The following is a 19,536-nucleotide window of genomic DNA, read 5'->3' as shown; positions in this document are numbered from 1 at the left end:
ATCCTGAGAGCAGTCTTGCAGGCGGGGCCCACTGTCAGCCCCCAGGCTGCTCTGACTAGTGCATTTGCCTATTAACATGGCTCGGTGTTCTGCAGGTGACACTGTGTGAAAACAGGGTGTGTGCACAGAATCAAGGATGAGGCACATCCTGCCCCGTGGGCCTGTCCAGTCCCACTCTGTGGGATTACTCCTTGCCCCACTTTGGGTGAAATTCAAACCAAATGACTTTCGGCTCATTCTTGAGCAGTAAAAATCCATCCACTCGCTTTCAGTCATAAAAGAGGTTTTGGTTCAGCAGTTAAGTCTGAGGAGTCTGGGGACATCATCGGAACTCCTGACTCCGTTGAGAGTTCAGCTTTCCTCCTCCTTGCAGGGCCTGCCCAGGTCTGTCGAGGTCACTGCAGTGGGCAGCAGAATGGCTTAGCTCATTTTTAGTCCCCTCCTCCTCACCCTAAGCCACAGGATGGAGGCACAGGGGTAGGGATTCCAGGGCCCCGCCTGGCCAGTTCTGATGCTCCGTTGACACGGTTTTCAAGGTGGCAGTGCTGGGGAGCCCCCTCTCTGTCACAAAAGCTGCCCTGTGGCTTCTCCAGACCCCCCCCCAACACTTATCCCAGTTCTCTGGACAGCAACCTGCCACCCCCAGACTTCACTCCACCTGTGGCCACCCATGGTGCCCTCTCCCCATCCCCTTCCCTGGGCTGCAGGTGGGAGAAGAGCTAAGGTGGACATGTCCACCCTTCAGAGGCCCCCTGGGCAGAGGCTCTGCCCTGGCCCAGTGTTGGCACTGGCTGAGCTCCCTGGGTGGAGCAGCCCGTTATGCACACGTGCCCTATGGGGAGTGAGATGGGCGAGGGTGGCAAGGTGGCCTGATCTATGTGACATCACTGAATGGCCTCACACCCGCTTTCTGCCTCTTCTCAAGGAAGGGACTATTGTGGGCAGGGAATGGCAGGACTCAGGACCGTTAAGTCCCTCGAGCAAAGAAAGGAGGCCGCCAGGTGGAGACATGTGCATGGGGTGGCTCGGACCTGCGGGTGCTGAGGACAGGTGTCCCCTGGTGTAGCATGGGGCTTTGGGGATGTGCGCGTGTGTGCCCACGAGGCAGCTCTCCCAGTCTCTGCCTGACCCAGCCACGCTGGTCTCTTTGCCTTTGTTCCTTCGAATGGCGCTTGGGTTTCTGCAGCACTTTCCCTTGGAGTCATGTGTCGAAGGACCACTCCTAGCACCTGTCTGTGATGAGACCTTAGTGACTGCCGATCTGTTTTGTGGAGGAAGACAGGAATGAGGCTGGGGACAGAATTGCCCAGCGTGGACTCAGTGCCCCAGGGTCAAGGTCAAGTGCACCTGGACAAGGAGTGGGCTTTGGGGAGCAGCTCTGCAGATTTCTGGAAATCTCGCTGCAACCCGGTGGCTCTGCCTATTGTCCTGAGTGATGATAAAACCTTTCCACTGCTCTTGGACTTAGTTTCTTCACCCAGGCTTGGGCTTCCGCCCCCTTCCATGGAAACATGGAAAGGTGACAGTTCCTCCCAAGGACAATCTTTTCTTTTTTTGGCCTGGCAAGTGCTCTACCACTGCACCCCCAAGTCCAGTCTTGAAATGGGACCTTCTCTGGCATTGGCAGGCCTGGGTGTCTCCTGTTGGTGGTCACGGCTGCCCTAGAGCCCTGTGTCAGCAGAGCTGGCCTCTGTGTGGCGGGAGACGTGCCAGCAGAGGCTCAGCCTGGATGAGTTGTAGTGCTGGATGCAGGGAGGCCATGGCGCCGGGACTGTGCTCTGCTTAGTCTCCACAGCTGGGACTGAGGACGCTGCTCCTTTAACAGCTAGAACCAGCCCTCTGCCATGGAGAGCCCGTAGGGCAGCACACGCTTCAGGGTGACGACAGTGGACAGGGCCTGCTGTGCCCATGCTGTCCTGTGGCCTCCCACCCAGCCATTCCCAGCCTGGGTGAGGAGTCAAGGGCATGTGCTTCTGCCCGGTCTGGACGCAGGGCCGCTGGGTCCTGGCCCAGCGTTGCCTGGGCTGCCGCTGCGGGTCAGAGCACAACCGCTGCCTGAGCACCTCTCAGTGAGGGCTTCCTGCCCCGTAGCTCTGGGAGGGATGCAGCTGGCCGCCCAGCGCTCCAGCAGCACCCTCCAGCCGCAGAGGCCCACTGTGGGCGTGGCTGCAGCCCCTGAGGCCTTGGGCTTCGTGGGCCCTGCACACCTGTGCACAGCAGGCAGCAGGGCCGTGGGGAAGGCAGCTGGCCAGTGGGAAGCCTGGAAGGCGAGGGGGGATTTGGCCTCCAGCTCTGCAGCTGCTCCCCCTGCTCGCCCCCGCTCCATGCAGACGTGTGGCTCCAGGGAGGCCACCGGCACCAGTCCGTGTGCCTGTTTGCTTTTCTGTGCTGTGCGTGTGTGCGTATGTGTGTGCACACACACGTGAGGCGACTCTGTCCCCCGATGCTCTTCTGTGGAGTGCCCCCTCTGGGCTACAAGGCCCGGGACTCCAGGCTAAGCAGTTTTCTGTCCCAAGTGGGCTGACCTTTGAGTCCAGGGACGCCTGCCAGGGCCCTCCATCTGGAATGTTCCTCCTGGCGATGTGGGCAGGTGGTGGGCTGGTTTTCCTTTTTAATCTTAGTATGATCCGTCAGGCTCTTGATACGAAGTGTTGGCTGTCTGCACAATTTTGAGAGTAGGGTAGGAATTTGGGGAGGTGAAATTTTGCATTTTGTTTTGATACTTGGAACTCTTGGCCTCCCTCCCCACTTCCCTCACAGCAACCAGCTGGTTTTCACCGTGTGGTGCGTCCAGCTCATGGAAAGGCGTCAGTGCCCACCTGGTGATGAGCAAATGGAGCTCTCCTGTGCCCCTGCCTCATGATGGCTACGCTACCTGGAGGAGCCCACCTCACGTTCTCCTGCCTCAGTGTGGAGCCTGGGTCCTGACCATCCTCAGCTCACATTGCCTGGCCACCCATGTGGTCAGCAGTGATTAGGATGGTCCTGGAGTCTTGAGGCAGCTTTGAGGAAGCTCCTGGCTGCCCGGGACATGGGCACCTCTGGGAATTCAAGACAGCAGCCTGATTGGCCCACACGCCCTGGCATGGCACCTTTGCTCTGGGTCTACCGAGCCATGGGCAGTGGCAGCCATTTGCTGGGAGTGACCTCATGGCCTCCCCTTGCCTGCTGAATCACCAGAACAACTTCCCCTGTCCTGGATGGTTCCTGTGGGGACAAGCTGACTCTAGGGCCTCTGCACAGGACTTGCTCACCAAGCTTTCCAGTGGGAGGAAAGTGGGAGGCGGTGGATCCCGGTCAGCACCAGCAGAGACACGCACAGGAGAGGGCTGCCCGGGGGTGGGCCTGGGTGTCAAGAGTGCATGCCCAGCTGTGGCAGAAAGTGGCCAGCTGTGCAGGCCTGGCCTGTGATGCTCTGCACACGCGGGGTCATGACAAGAGCCTCGTCACGGGGCACAGTGGGAACGCCAGGCCTGCACAACGGCCGGCAGACGGCAGCGTGTGTCCATAGACCTAAGCTTTCAAGGGCACCTTTTATCTTTGGTGGCTTGAGTTTCAGAACCACAGTGGCAGTTGGAATGTTGATGACGGTTGCTTTGGTCCCACAGATAGAAGCAAAGAGCTCAGCCGAGCGCCCTGTCCCCCAGCCCTGATGCTGCACAGCACAGAGAGCAAGAGCCCGGCCGGAGTCGAGGAGGACAAGGTGGGTCGGGCTGTGTGTGTGTGTGTGTGTGTGTGTGTGTGTGTCAGAGGCACCAAGCCCAGGGTCAGAGGTCAGGCCCAGGGTGCCCTCCCACCCACCTGTTTCCCAGGAGGCACTTATGGACTGGTTCTGTGAGCAGCAGCTGATGCAGCCCAGCAGTTCAAGGGGAGCGTCTGGGAGGGGCCTCTGTCTCTCCTGCCGGGCTCCGGGCTCCTGGCAGCACCCTGCTGGGAGGGACTCGCTTCCTGCTCTCACCCTGTCCATTTCCGGAATGAAGGGGGGATGCGCGAGGTGGTCCGGTTGTGTCAAGGCGGGCTGCTGCAGCCCGGGTGCTGGTCAGAGTGAGATTTTACCATCAGAGAAAAAAGAGAGCCCGAGGCACATGGACTGTTGTGAGATCATTCTGATTGTAGGTCTTTCTCCTTTCCTGCTTGCCAAGTGGCCCTTTAACGACTCACCAGGATGGTGCCTTTGGTGTGTTTAGGGCTCACAGTCACATGGCCTTTCCTCTGGATGACCTAAGGGACTCACTTTTGTCCCTGCATTTGAAAATACCAAATGGCACTTTGTCTTCCCTCCTCTGTCGGACGTCCTGGAGCCTCCAGTCCAACTTAGTATCTCGTTCACCTTCTCTCTTGCTTTGTTTGTCAGTCTTCTGCCTCACAGCTCCCTGGGAGCTTTCCTTCCTCCAGGTCTCTTTGCCAGCTCCCTGTTGGCCCCAGCTGGGGACGTAATCAACCTGTGCCCACCCCTGCTCACCGTCGTCAGTGTGGTTAAGGGGGGAACATTCACCACAGATGTGAGCGTGAGTTACGTGTTTGCCCCCAACCCGTGGCTCTTCTAGAAGGGACGAGCATTGGAACGAGAATTCCATATTAGTTACAAAGATGGCCTTGCTGGAGCCGCCCATGAATACCCGCTCTGTCTCCAGTTCCTCGAGTCTGACTCACTTTCATTACTTCAGTGCGGAACAGGAGTTTTATGCCATGATTAGCCATTTTTATCACCAACAGGAAATCATAACCAGCGTGCGCCTCGTGGAGAAGACCTTGGTAATTAGTGAAGAGAATCCCAGCATCGCCCAATTTAAGTGTTCATCTCCAACACAAATTACATCCTTCCATATTTACTTGAGTAATTAGTGGAGGTGATCTAGTACTCAGAGACTCCTCGTTGAGTTCTACTGTTCAATTAACTTCATAATGAAAATCCTCTCCACTTTTCCTAATTGGATTAGTAATATAAACTCTGGTCTTCATATATATTTTTTTGGAGACAAGTGTTTCTGAATACTCCTTGTTAAGCTAATTATTTATCCTGACCTTATTTTCTCATAGGAAAAAAAGATATTTTCTACTACCACAAAGTTCTGAGGGAAAAAAAAAAAAACCACAATGATCTTAAGGACGGTTGCCTAAGTTACAAACCATTTGTCCAGTGCACTTATAATTACGATGAAGCCGAGCGCAGAGGGACACCGGGAGGAGTGGGCCTGAGTGAGGCTCCTCTGGGTTCCCAGACCCCCCAGAGCCTGGCAGAGGTCCTGTGGCTGTGCATCCGCCTCGGCCCTTCTTGTCCTGCCCCCGTGGTGGGTCTCCTGGACGGCTGTTCTTGCTAACGTGTGGTCAGCAACAGGTTTACCTCTGTGGGCATGTTTTGCTGTTGGCTCTCCCGACTCTTTGGGGATCTTTTACTTGTTGTTGAAATGTAATACTTTGGTGCTTCTGTAGTTTAGATCTTCTTTCCTAGCAGCATGAGCACGGAGTCCATCTGGTTTTGTTGGCCAGGTGGTCGGCCGTCTCATCTGCACTCTCTCCCAAGTAGCCATGTCACTGCTGTCAGAAACATGGCTTCCAAATGTGAAGATGGTAACCAGTTTGTTAAAACTCAGCTCAGAACTGAAGTGTCGCTTGGGTGATGCAAGCAAGCTACCTGTTAAGCCTACAGAGAGGACACCACCCGGGTCACAGTAGGTCTAGATCAGAGGTCAAAGCTATGCAAATCTCTGGGGAGGCCAAAAGTTCCTCACCCCTAGAATGGACTTGACTCTGTGGTTGGTTTGTTAGTCAATCTGAAGCTGCAGGGGGCTTCTTTTTCCTTACTTCCTCCTTGTGCTTCTCAGCTCCAGTGGGAGACGGTGCAGTAGCTGTCTGAACAGAGAACTCACGTCTGGAGCTCCCACACAGAGAGGCACAGCGTCTGTGCCTTGGCACTACATTCCTGTTGCAGTTAGGACTGTCACATTTCCTTATTTCAAACAACCGTTTTCCTCTCCAGATTTTCCCAATCATAGTTGTATTTTTCTTTTTTAATTTTAGGAAGTAAATTTTCTTTGTCTTCCAGGTGGTGTAATGTTCAAACGTTCCTCGCTTTCCAAGTGGGGTCGAGAGAGATTGAGGCTTTTCACACCTGGTGGGCCATCAGGACCCCTGGGGTCCCGCCTCAGCACACACCCCAGGGGCGGGTGTTGCCCAGGAGCCACCCAATGCTGCAAGGGCCCAGCTGTCATTTGAGAATGGGGGCTTGTTACTCTTCCTGCCATAGCAGACCTGAACTGCCAGGTCCATTGTGTCTAGGGTCCTAGTAGCTAGAGGTACTGCCACCTTGTAAGGCTTTTGGTGACATGGTGACTCCAGACACTGGCACAGTCTCATTCCCAGAGATGAATCCTTTGGGATTTCTGTGCCACAGACGTTGGGGATTGGAAGCCTCCTCGGTCCTCTCTGCAGGTCTCTGATTCTGGAACGGCATCTCAGGATAGTTAGGGGCACCTGTGCTGAGTTATTGTTTATGGTCAACTGTGTTCTTAATTCTGTCCTTGGTGCCACTGCCCAGCCCTGATTTTCTGCTCTAGCTGCACTGAGAAGGTCATTATCCAGTGGCTACTGAGGGCAGACTCTCTGCAGGAGGTGTTGTAGTTCTTCACTTGGATGCTGAACCTGAGGGTGAGTGTTTACAATTACAGACAGTGCTCTCTCCTTCTCTTTCTGTTGAAGGAGCCTCCATCCATGCTGGAGAGTGGGGAGGACAGCACCCCAAAAGGCAACAGACCTGTGGCCTCCACCCCGGTGCCTGGATCCCCCTGGTAAGATGCCCCAAAACCCCAGAGCAATGAGAAATACTATCCTGTCGCCCTGGCTTTGGTTGGTGCAGCCAAAGAGAAAAAAGAGCCTCCCAGGTATATTGTGTTTTAATATATGAATCTGCAACTCATGGCAGGTATAATCTACGCCATTGTCACATCCTGCAGAAAGAAAAACGGCACTTAAGTGATAAGTTCTCCTGCTCTGATGTGTTTGTGAATGTGTATAAAACAGTAATGCTGCTGCATATAGATCAGGGGGAGACAGCAGCCTGACGTGGGTGCAGCTTGCTGAAGCTGCAGAGGGTCTTCTCCCCTCGCCTCCAAGAAAAGGAACACGAGCCGCTGTTAATTAAAGATGCACCAGGCTCCCTCCATGGCCTGTGAGGGTTCCTGATCTTTGAGTGTGCTATACTCAAAAATGCCCTCCACCAGGGAGCCACAGTCTTTGGTTTTTAAAAGTGCCCTTTTGTAATGGAGTGATTTGGAACCAGGATAAAAAGGTTATTATAGAAAAAATCAAGTTTTAAAACCTGAAGATTAGAGCGTAGCGCACAGCTGAGAGGAACAGATCAGGGAGAGACCAGATATGGCCCCAGCCTGTGTCAGTTTACCATGCCATCCAGGCTCAGAGAAGAGACCTGCTGGCCACCCGCGGGACTCCCCAACTCCGCACACTGGGTGGGAGTGCCCCTGTGACCAGCCTCTCTGCCCGTGGCTGTGCCAAGGTCACCCGTTGATGATGCAGACCCCGCCTGCCTGGAGAGTCCACACCCCCTCCTTGCTGGTGGCCGTGGTCAGGTCTGCAGCACGGTGGCCTTGACTCTCTGCCCTCAGCAGAAACTGCCCTGTGCCAGGAGCACCCTGGGGAGCAGCTTCCCAAGACCCGGGTCCTCAGTGCCCTGGTGTCTGCAGTTCAATCTGAGTGTACCACAAGGAGTGTGGAGGTGGCCGCAGACCCACGGCTCAGGGCTCTGTCTCACAGCCACTCACAGCAGATGCTGGCTACAAGTGGCCCCGGCAGGCCACCTACACTTCCATTCAGCTAACCACAGATTCAAGGGCTCCCCCCACAACCCTCAGCTTTGATGAAGATTCTCTAGAGTGACTTGTAGATCTCAGGAGAGTGACATGGTTACAATCACGGCTAACCACAGGGGACATGGGCAGCCAGGTGGAAGAGATGCACAGACAGGGACCTAAAGCTTGTGTCGCCGCCCTACGCACAGGCACCTCAACATGTGCACAGCCCAGGAGGACCCCCAGATCCCCAAATGGGTGGAGTGTCCTTAATAGGCATGATTTGAAAAGTCACTAACCAAGTGGCCACTCAGCCTCAGCCCCTCTGACTCCCCTGGGAGACTGGGGAGGGGCTTGATCCCAGGGCTGATCTCTGGACACCAGCCCCCAACCTGTACTCTCCAGGCCTTCAAGTTAGCAAAACTCAGGTGTGGTCAGGGGGGGCCTGTGGGGAGCTGTGAAGGACCCTCCTCTCCCTCAACAAGCCCGGCAGTCGTAGGAGCTTTGTGCCAGGGGCCTGGGGGAAGGACGGTGCACATGGACCGAGTGTATCCCATCACACACGACACACATGCTGTGTGGGATCTTGGATACCAAGCTCTGCCAATGTGAGCCTCAGGGGCAGGTGCACTGCAGCCCATCACACTGGGGGGGACAGCTTACTGACCCCCTCTGGACCTGTCACAGTTCTGGAGGAGCTCCCCTGGGGGATGGTAACTACAGGAGTGACCTTGCACTCTGGGACATTCCAACAGTGAAAGCTGCAGTTTTACCTCATCTATGGTGTGGTGCTACACTGTAGGATGCTAAGCAGGACCCCGGAAGTCAGCAGGGCCCCTGTTCTGGCCCAGCCCCCTCCTGGGGCCCTCAGTCTGTGAATCGTAGATCCCTGTGTGAGCCTTCTTGCCTTGGGTGGGGGTTACCTCGAGTGTCCCAGGATCATGACAGGAAGGCGCCCAGTTCTGTGTCAGCAGCTGTTTGGGGTCAGGAGTAGAGTGGGGGCTGGACACACTGGGAGGGAAGACCCTGACCCTGGGAAAGACTGCTGAGACGGGAGCAACCAAGCACAAGTACCTCCAGTGGTGGAGTGAACAAGCACTTGGTGCTGGTACTGAGAACTCCCAGGTTAGCAGAGGGGCTGGGACAGGGCCATGTGCCTGGGGTGCCCTGGAGGAAAGAGGAGGCCAGACCTGCAGACTGCTGGTCTTCTCACCGGTGATGTGTTCTCTCTGACCGGCGGTCCTGATGGAGAAAGGGACTCTCCAACAGAGCCCAGCCGGGCAGTGGACGTGTCCTCCTGCTCCGGGAGAAGAGCTAGACACCCACACGTGGCAGGAGGAGCTTCAGTCCGTGAGTGCACTGTGTGAATCAGGACCAGGCCACTTGCTGGGGCCTGGGCAGTGTCACAGAGGTGACCGTCAAGCTGCCAATGCTTCTCCAGGGCCCTTTGCTTGTTCCCTCTATCTCAGGAAGCCTGAACCCGAGCCTCTGGCTTTGCTGAGCAGGCCTTCAGCTAAAGGAAGAGCCCACCTTCCTGGGGCCAGATGCACTTCCCCTGCAAAGTGCAGGGGCCTTGATATGTGAGGTGAGGGGCAGCCAGAGCCCGGTTCTCCTGCTGTGGCACAGGTGTGTGGAAATGATAGCCCCATTTGTGTTGGCATGGCGTACGATGCCTCTTCCCCACGCCGCAATCTGCCACCAGGAGCAGAGCTCCTGCCACCAGGGCTGATGCTGTTTTGTCACTCTATATTGTCACTCAAACTCTCCGCTGTGAGTCTCTCCTGGGCTTTGCTGATGTGAGGCTTGACCCAGCCAGGTGCTGGGTGGGGCCTCTGAGGCACAGGGGGACAGGCAGGTGTGACTCCATCACTGGCCTTCTTTCCTGCTGCCCATCTGGAAGAGCCCTGGCTGCAGAAGGCTGCCCTTGTCCTGATGAGCAGGCTCCCAGGTGGCCCTTCGACAAGTAAGAGCACAGGAGGTCCCAGTAGGGTGGCTGATAGCCCACCAGAACTGGGGAGGCATTGGGAAGGAGCAGGGCCCCCATCGACAGCTCCAGCCAGACACAGCTGCCCGTCACTGCCCAACTGAGAGCTCTTGGTCTTCATCTTGGACGGAAGCTCAGGCCAAGAATCTGACCTGTGTGGCTCCAAAGGTCTGGCCTGGCTGTCAGCAGGCTGCAGTCTGCCTGTCCACCCAGAGCTGCCCTCAGACGGTCACTGTGGCTGCTGGTGGGCAGGAAAATGTCTCATACCTGAGGATCAGGGTGAGGCGCCCCATGTGAGTGGGCAGAAGGATAGGGGGAGGGACAGGTCTCTGGAAGTGGAGCTCCAGGACACCAGGGAGTCCCTGGAGTACTGTCCGGTGGCAGGTAGCAGGACGGGCTGGCAGGAGCTCTGACTAGCCTCTTGCATCTCAGGGGGATCTTGCTTGGGTTCGTCCATGGTGGGGGATGCCCTCTCGAAGGCTCTCCATGCCAGTCAAGTGCCAGCTGGCTCAGCAGGCCAGGGGGAGGGTCCAGGCAGCCCCCTCAGGTCAGATCCCAGGAGGAGACTGGCAGCAGAGCTTCCCATTCAATCTCCCACCAAACGCTCCTGAGGAGGCCTTGGCCCCTGAAGTTCCACGTGAGCAGGGCTGGTGTGGCTCAGAGAGGACCGTCCTCAGCTCAGAGCTGTCCAGACACCATTGCAGTCACAGGAGCTAAGAAGACTTGGAACCCATGACAGAGAACACGCAGTGGTTCTCATTCTGGGCTGACATCACGGTGGCTGAGAAACGGAATGCTTCAGAGGACAGCAGGTCAGCCGGGCGCTAAGCCTCAGGCGTGTTTGCGGGGAAGGAAAGCACTTTTGAGGGAATGCCACCCAGTGCCTTTTCTGTGTGGAAAACACCCTAGAAGGTGATGAGGTGGTAAAACTTGGTGACAAGTGGTGAGAGGAGAAGGGGCATTTGTCCTCCTTCTCCCATGGTGGCTCTGTCTGTGCCAGAGAGCCACCTGAGGAGGCTATGGAGAGCCACCCATGGAGGGCCACAGCAAGTGGTCTGCGCCTTAGTCTTTCCTCCTGTGTGGGACTCCCCCTGACATCCCAGCTGCAGGAGAGCTGGCCAGATGCACAGGCTCCCTGCACATATTATGTAATGCTGAGCCCTGGAGAAAAGCACATCAGTGCCTGTCGGTGAATCACGATGGAGCGAGAGCCGTCTACTCACTCTCCCCTTGCCGCCTGTGCCAGTTAACCATTAGAAATGGTTTCAGGGTCCAGAATAACTTCCTCAGCCAGCTCCGCAATTCAGAAAGGCATTTAGCCTAACACTGTTGGATGGTTCCCAGGGAGAGGCAGGAAGTGCAGGGTGGCCCCCCCCCCCACTTTCTGTGCAGAGTGGCCAAGAGACCCTAAGGAGAAGGCTGAGATTCTGGAGTGGAATTTGAATGACTTTTTCAGATCTGCTCTGTCTTTAGGTATGTCCATAGCAGAATAGCACTGTTTCAATCTCTTAGGAGATTTCTATTTCTCTCCTCCTGCTCCTCCTCCTCCTCCTCTTTATAATTTGGAATTTGCTCCCAATGGTAATTTTGGAGGAATTAAACCACTCTTTCATTGGAGGTAATTAAAATGTTTTTCTTGGTGGTGTTGATGTCACAGGGAGGTTGCAGAGGTAATTGTTAAACAAGTGTAAAATCCATGAGCTTTGGGCTTAAATGACAATAAATGTCAGCAAGGATGATTAAATAGCACCTTAAAAATTATCTTAAAAATTATGGATGTACAAATAATTAGCTGGTCTCATGAAACTGAAAATATATATTGAGCTTTGGTTTTAGCATCATAGCCTTTTCTGAAAAATTCGAATTGTAGTGCTCAGTTAGTCTGATCTATTAATAGCACAGCATAGAGTATTTTTTAAAGTGGAGAGAGCCAGTACGCTCCCAGGACCAGCAGCCCCCCCCCCCCCCGTGGCCGTGGGGAAGGTGGTGTCTGAGAAGCTGCCTCTCCTGGCAGAGCCGATTCAGGTTTCTGGCCTAAGAAGCCCAGGCAGCTGGACTGTTCGAGGCTGGTATCAAAGCCAACAGGTGCGTTCCCAGGTGTCACAGCCCAGAGGCCTCTGGCTGATTCACACTTCTGCCAGGGAGAAGTAAGCAGGTCACAGACACTGATGATGTGAGAGGCCAGCTTTGGTAGGATCACTGCAGACATCAGGCTGGTGACAATCCTCTGACAGCTGAGCCATGTTGAAATCCCAGGCACATCCTTGCTATGTGAATAGCAGGGCTTTAATTCTGACCTTCCAAGACTTGATATTTCAACACCTGTTATTGATATCTTTCAAATAATTTATAACTACTAATTTAATGGGTATGAGATGTTAAAAATGGTTCTCTGCATTTAAAAAAATACAAGCATTGAATCATTTCACTTGAAAAGAGCTGGCACGAAAGCCTGTGCTTGGGTGCAGTTGGAGGATGGCGTCTGACAAAGCAAGGTCCTTAGGAGTCATTGTCAGTAAGAGAGGTGGTGGCCTGGCTGCCACTAAGCACGTCATTCTCACATGCAGTTACTTGATGTGCCACCAGGCTCACAAAGCTTGGCAACAACGCACTCTGTTCTGAGTACATACCACTGAAGGAAAACCAAATGTCACTTTGTCCCCTTTGCATAATTGAGTCTTTCATTATGTCAGGAAGGGACAGCTGAGGTGTTATTTGCTGGGGAGGGGAGTCTACTGCTGAATTAAATGTCAAAGTGCTCAGTTACAGCAGACGGAGGCAGAAATGTGCAGAAACCCTTCACCTGGACCAAAACTGACTCCCTGAAGGCTTTGGTTCCCTGCAGACCTTGAGGACAGGCTCCAGAGGGTTCTGTGTCCACTCTCTGCAGGACTAGGTGGACAGTTGGCCAGGGCTCCACAGCATCTGCTGAGCGCAGACCTGTAGTCTTTACTGCTCTAGACTTGAAAAAGAAAATGGCAAAGGATGGATAATACGATCTGCCAAGACTTCTGCAGAGAAGCTGAACAGGAAGACCCCAGGAGCAGGGCCTGTGAGCCCGGCTCCTCCCCGGAAGCCACAGCAAGTGCGTCTGAGCAGGGGCAGGATGCACTCCAACTCTCCCCCAGGCTTCTTTCCTCCCACATCTGCATGGAAAACTTGATGCATGTGCTTAGCCTCAGAAGGAAGAAGCAGAGGAAAGAGGGCAACAGGAAAGGGGCCAAGCCATTGCTTTTGGGAGTTGAGGTCCTGGACCTCCTGGACTTCAGCCTCAGGGCCCTGCGCATCCCAAGCCTCTGCCATCAACTGGAGCACCTTCACTCTGTGGTGTCTTTCACCTGACAACCTTCACGTCACACACACACACACACACAGCAGGTCTTGCGCACAGAGTTGCTGTCAATCAGGGGACAGCCCATTCCCATGCTGGTCTTTATCCTTGTCCAGTGTCAGACCCGGACAGTCACTTGTGCACTCTTCCTGAATCGTGGTGATGGAAGCCATGGCCAGAGAACACACTGACTCTGTCCTTCTTGAATCTTAATGCCCTTGCTCTCTCTTGGCCTGGGAAGTGGGTGCGGGGGCAGGGGGAACCCTCATCCCTGCCCAGGTCAGCCCCGGCCAGAGATGAGACCCAGTGTGCACCAGGCTCTGTCCAGTATACAGAATGCTCCTGGGACAGGGCACACAGTGGTACAATCCATGGCAAGGGCCTGCGGGCTTTCATGTGGGAGGCGTGGAGGCCAGAGGCCAGAGGCCTCCGCTGAAGCATCAAATTTAAAACCAAGACTGATCTGGGATTGGGGAGAATTTGGACAAATAAATATGAATCCCTGAGGCCAGGCACCAGTTCCCCAGTGGGCTGAGATGAGGTTTGGGAGAGAAACAGAGATGGATGTCCACCCATAGAACTTATAGACGCTGGAGTTTGCTGTTGAAGGGTGATCCTGGTAAGTCTTCTCTGCAACAAAGAAACGTCTCCAATTTCATTTGATACAATTCAGATCCTCTTATATCCAGCGGCTCAGTGTGGGTATCTTGTACCAGACTTAAATAACTGACGCACTAATTACATCCTCCGGGATATGGGGACAGTTAAAGAGAAGAGGGATGTGGCGGCCAGCCAGGAGTTATGCAGCATGATTAAAGAAGGGGAGCTCTCCATGTTACTTAAAATGGGCATAAAATGATACATAAAATTAATTTTGCATGTTACAGCTGGCTCCGTCTAGTTGAAACCAACCGTAACAAGTGGAAGGGCAGATTTCTCTCGGGAACCACATTTATTTACCTGCCGCCAGCTCTGTGGTTCAATTCCACACACTTTCCCCAGCACAGGAGCTGGTTCTTGTAGCTGAATATTTTTTAAAATACTTTTTAATTGTACATGGACACAATACCTTTTTTATTTATCTTTATGTGGCGCTGAGGATCGAACCCAGGGCCTCACACATGCCAGGCGAGTGCTCTACCGCTGCGCCACAAATCCAGCCCTTGTATCTGGATATTAATGTGCACGGTGTTAATTGCTGCCATTTCCCCCTCCTGGACCACACTCCCCCATTAGTCCCTACTTAGCTTCTCTCCTTCTGGTATTAGAAGCTCAAGTTCGCTGGTGCAAGTTGGGGTGTTGGTGATGCCTCCTGCACCGGTGGTGTTCCAGGATTCCAGGGCCTTAGATGGTCCATGGGCATCTCTGCTCCGGACACCAGGAGCCAGCACCAGTGCATCCACTGAAGCACCAAATTTAAAACCAAGACTGATATGGAATCGGGGAGAATTTGGACAAATAAATATGAATCCCTGAATGTGAAGCCCCTGTCTGAGTTAGCTGTGAGAAGGCAAAATACCTCAGGACTTGATGAGGAAATGAATGGAGCCCATCAGAAGGGCCTGGGGATTCACGTTCTCAGGGACCCCACACCTCTGACCCTTGGGAGAGAGGCATGCCAGGTGGAGGCCAGCAGCCCCAGCAGGGAGCCCAAGGGCCTGGCTCCCTTGGGTTGCTCTGGTCTGGTGAATGTTTGGTTTCCAGTGGAAATGGGAGGATCCCAGGTGCCTCCCCCAGGGCTCAGCCTGATCTGGGCAGCCCTGCCCTTCCCTCCCTCCTCTAGAGGAGGCCAGGTGCCCAGCACCTTCCCATGCAGCCTTACCCTTGGGAAGCTTCCATGTGGCTAACCTTCCACTGTGGCTCCCCAAACCACGAGTCCACCTGCCCAGATCCTCTGCCTTGACCACAGCCTGGGGTCCAGGTGGCAGGACATCTGTGAGTGGCTCTTGGGGCCCCCAGTTGAAACCCCCCATGGTTAGCATCCACCACAGGGTCCTGTGCATTCCTGGCCTGCTCATGGATGGTCTTCACTTACCTGTTTCTCAGCCCCTAGTCCCTTGTCCTCATCGTCTCCTCTAACCAGGGCCTGCTCAGAACCCAGGAGGCCCTCGCATTCAGGAGAGCCAGCAGGTACTACAGAGCACCTGGGGAGCCCATCTGCCCCACACTGGGAAAGCCTGCGGAGCCCTTGGAGGCTGGGGTAGCTGGCGCCCACCTTGCCCTCCGCCTTGAGGCTGACTCTCCAAAGCCTCCAACTTCTTAGTAGTTGGGACAGAAATGCCCTGTCCACGGTGGCATTGATCAAATGAGCCGATGCATTCTCCAAGCACCAGATCTTAATTAACCGGTGCGCCTCAGTGAGCATTTCTCATTACCTCCTGGGTCCGGCAAAGGCTGTGCCATGCTGGGAGGTCTCGGGTTTCTCTCCGAAAACCTGAAGTGCAGGTGTTTTAGGAAGGTGAGGTTTGTGAGTTCCTCCCAACTAGTCTGCTGGGAAGCTTCCCGAGAACACCCAGTTCTTCCCTACCTGTGGGGCTGGTCCTGAGCAGGGCTTCCTGGATGCAGCGCCTGAAAGTTATAGGGGGACGTCAGCCAGAGAGGAGGAAAGGAGGCCGGGCAGGAGCTCTGAGGACAGGGGGTCTTGGTCAGAGCCCAGCCATGCTTCAGACTGTGACTTGCACCAGAGAGACTTGGCCACACTTTTACCTCCACCCAGACAGTCAGGGCCTGCAGGCTTCCCAAGGGCACAGCCAATGCTCATGGTGATCAGAGTGGGCATCCTGCCAGTGAGGTGGATTGGCAGGGAGGGGCCCCAACAATGGCTGTGACCAGGGTCCTGGTTCCAAGTTGGAAGATTAAGAGGAAAGGAGTCCAGAAGTTAGGACTGAGGTTGGAGACTGAGGGTGGAAGGAAGCAGCCTTCTTCTGGGAATGAGGACTTGGAGGCCTGCAGACATGGACCTGTGCTCTAAGGTGTTCAGACAGAGAAGCAAAGCCCACCCTGGACTCCCAGCCCAGGGCCTCTAGAAGAGGGGACAGGTCTGTATCTCCTTGTTAAGGCCATGGGGCCTTACCTTGGGGTGTGGTGCCCAGGTCACAGGTGCTTGTGGGACCACAGGGCAGGATGACCTTCTGACATGATGACCATGCCAGTCGGTCTGTCTGCTGTGGCTAGACCACAGGAAGCAGTCCTTGTTCTAGGGAGACCTTATGAGTGGACAGATAGATATAGAGAACAAGGGATACTTCTAGAATTTCCTACCCAAGCCAAGTCAGTCAAAGGTCCTGAAGGAGAGAGAACTCGAGCAACACTGTTGCAAATGGACTGTCAGCTCCCGGGGCTTCCTCTCAGCGCTGTTTTCCATCACAGCCCAAATGGGAGGGCGTCTGAAGCCCGTGTGGGGGACTGGAGCTGGCCTGACTCTCAGCAGGCCCCCTCCCCGGCACAATAGTCCCCAAGGGTGCAGCCCAGTGGGGGGGGGGTCTAGTGGGGTCCTGGCAAGCTATGCACATGGCCAGCCCTCCCCCAGCCCTGCGTCCAGGGGAAGGAGCCTGGCTCCCGTGAGGGGTTTGTGCTCCCTGCTGGCCAGGCGGTCTAGGGAGTCCATGCAGCAGATGAATCCCGCACGACGTTCGGCTCTGCGTAACCACCTCCGGCTCTGCACTCAGCAAAGCCCTCAGTGCCAGCTGGTCTCCCTGTGGAGGCCTGCAGCCTCCCTCCAGGCCCCACGGGGCTCCACTTCTCCTGACCGTCTCCCAGGGCAGAGGCCTGCCTGGCCTGCGAACAGGAAAGGGACCTGACCACTTGGGTAGGGGTCCTGGTTCAGTTCATGGATCTTGTCTTCATCTTCTAGCCCCCAGCACAGGACTGGTCAGAGGGAGGTGGGTCCTGGCCTGGAGCATCATGCTCTTCTGCCCTAGTTCCATCTCCCCTAATGAGGTGGACATCCCCCTCACCTACAGGGAAGATGAAGTGAGGTCCTCTCAGGGTCCCCAGGAGGTCGAGGGCACACTGGCCAGGAAGGGGAGCTGCAGTCTTCTTTGGGTATCATGAGCTGGCCTGCCGTGGCCAGTGTTTCTGGGTGCACTGATCAGGGCCTGGGTGCTGCATGTTCCGTCTGAGCCTCTGGGGACAGAGCCACATGTTGGTCTGCGCGCCTGGGCTCCTCCAGTTCTGGAGGCCAGAAGCCACTAGCATTGGCTGATGAGAGTGTGTGCTTAGTTTCTGCTGCTGGGTGGTGGGTGTGGCCTTGGGCCTGTCTCCATGGCCAGGCAGTGCTTAGCTGGGAGGGCTAGGGAAGCCCACTCCAGACCAATCCATCCCTGGCTCAGGCCAGAGGTGCCCAGAGCACCCAGGGCCTGCACTGGAGGGTCCTTGTTAGGACAGGGAAGGGAGTGCCTGGAAGACGGTGCCCGGCTGCCCAGGGCTGGCTCCTCCAGCTGCCTTTCCAGCTTCCAGTGGGCATCTGGGTTCCTGGGCTCCTGGCCTCTTACTCCACCTTCAAGGCGGGTCGCTGGCTTCTTCCTGTCTCTCTCTGCCTCTGTGTGTGGTAGGTGCCACCTCTGCTTCTGCCCTCAAGCCTCCCCTCCTGTGTCACTCTTGCAAGGACAGCTGTGATTACATTTAGGCCCACCTTCATCCAGAACTCTTCCCACTCAAGATCTCACCACATCTGCAGAGTCCCTTTGCTGAGTCAGTGATTCATGCTTGGGTTCTGGGGAAAGTCCCTTCCTAAGATCACGGCACCATCAGATAATGCACAGGGGAGTCTGGGTTCCGACCTCTATGAACCCTGCAAATCAGCCAGTTGAGGCCAGCTAGGGTGGCCCTGGCCATGAGCTGCCCCAACTGCTCTAGGGGTGCTGCACAGTGAGCTCCTTACTTGTTGGTCTGCACACCTGGACCAACAAGGAAGGAGATGTGGACATCTTTGGGACCATTGTTCTGTCTACCACACCCTTGAACCCTGCTTGGTCAGGATAGGAGTCCAGTAGATTTTCTCAGGGTTATTTCTTGGAGGGCCCTGATCTGCCCAGAGGTCATCACATGTGGGCTGGGTCCCTGAGCCCTCTGTGCAGCCCACGAGCATGGCTAGCCTCAAAAGGGTGAGCATGGGAGATTTTCTCAGTGCAGGACAGAGAGACCAATGCCGGCACTGACCCAGGCTGACTGCAGACATTGTGTGAGTCTGCAGGGTGAGGTGTGAGCGAGATGCTGGGGCCTGGGGGCCTGGGCAGTGTCTGACAGTGCTCCCCTTTGGTCAGGGGTCCTTTCTTGAGGGAACTTTAGCCTGATGGTGGCACATGTGGCTGACCCCTGCCCATCGCCCCAGCAGCTGAGAGGTCGACAGAAAATCACAGCACCAGGCCGCTCAGAGGCTAAGGAGGCTGAGGCCCAGGGACACCTGGTCCAAGAGAACCTCACAGAGGCCCAGACAAGAAACAGGATTGGGCCAGTAAGGAGCTCACTCTGCAGCACCCCTAGAGCAGTTGGGGCAGCTCATGGCCAGGGCCACCCTAGCTGGCCTCAACTGGCTGATTTGCAGGGTTTATAGAGGTCGGAACCCAGACTCCCCTGTGCATTACCTGGTGGTGCCGTGATCTTTAGGAAGGGACTTTTCTCTCTCTTCTCTTTTTAAATTCTTAATCTTTTCTGATATCTCTCCACGAGTGAGGGGTTTGATGATTGCAGATGATGCCTTTCGGATTATTTAGATTCCCATACCCGAAAATCCCATTTCATGGGATTCTTTGTTCTTCTGAAGGTGAGCAGGAGCAGGGCTCAGACACTGGTGGAGTGGCCCTTGAGGGAGAATGAGCTGTGACTTGGGGGCTCCTCCATCGCCCTGAGGTGCCAAACTAGGGAGGTTTAGGGAAACCATCTCCAAGTTACTCCCTCCCCGCGAGAGGTGCCCCAGAGCACCCAGGTCTGAACGGGAATGACGTTAAACAGAGCCCCACCTGGGGTGGCCTTGGGAGCTGCTTGCCTGCCCTGAGCTTTGGGGTCCCTGGCTGGGAGGAGAACAGGCCTGGGGACATTCACCTGCTAATGAGACATGTTCATGCTTCACATGAATGACCTCACCAACCTGTGGCTTCCAGTCATGAAGGGCACTTGGAGTCAGGGCACACACTAGTGGCTTTGGTCTTAGTGTCTTTGAGAGTGACTGAGGTGAGTTTCGGCTCAACAGGTGCGTGGTCTGGACGGGCGATGACCGGGTCTTCTTCTTCAACCCGACGATGCAGCTGTCCGTCTGGGAGAAGCCTGTGGACCTGAAGAACCGTGGGGACCTCAAGAGGATCATCGAGGACCCACCCCACAAGCGCAAGCTGGAGGCCTCAGCAAGTAACTAAGCGGTGCTGCGTCTCCGCGTGCTGGGGCCGTGTGTCAGGGGCGTGCGGCGACAGGGTGCTTTT

At 55.3% G+C, this 19,536-nt stretch overlaps 1 protein-coding gene across 1 annotated transcript in view; it reads left to right on the top strand.

The window, feature by feature from the left end:
* The window catches only part of Tcerg1l (transcription elongation regulator 1 like), a 168,489-nt gene that overhangs the window by 106,318 nt on the left and 42,635 nt on the right, over positions 1–19,536 (top strand). Inside the window, exons 5-7 of the mRNA XM_046448690.2 lie at positions 3,609–3,703; positions 6,700–6,788; positions 19,311–19,465. Coding sequence (XP_046304646.1) covers positions 3,609–3,703; positions 6,700–6,788; positions 19,311–19,465 — 339 coding nt within the window. The remainder of the gene's footprint in view (positions 1–3,608; positions 3,704–6,699; positions 6,789–19,310; positions 19,466–19,536) is intronic.

The sequence above is a fragment of the Marmota monax genome, unplaced genomic scaffold (assembly GCF_021218885.2).
Source record: "Marmota monax isolate L192 unplaced genomic scaffold, Marmota_monax_Labrador192_F-V1.1 WCK01_AAM20220418_F8-fsc00076, whole genome shotgun sequence".
In the NCBI taxonomy this organism is placed as follows: domain Eukaryota; kingdom Metazoa; phylum Chordata; class Mammalia; order Rodentia; family Sciuridae; genus Marmota; species Marmota monax.
This window is presented reverse-complemented; position numbering and strand designations above follow the sequence as displayed.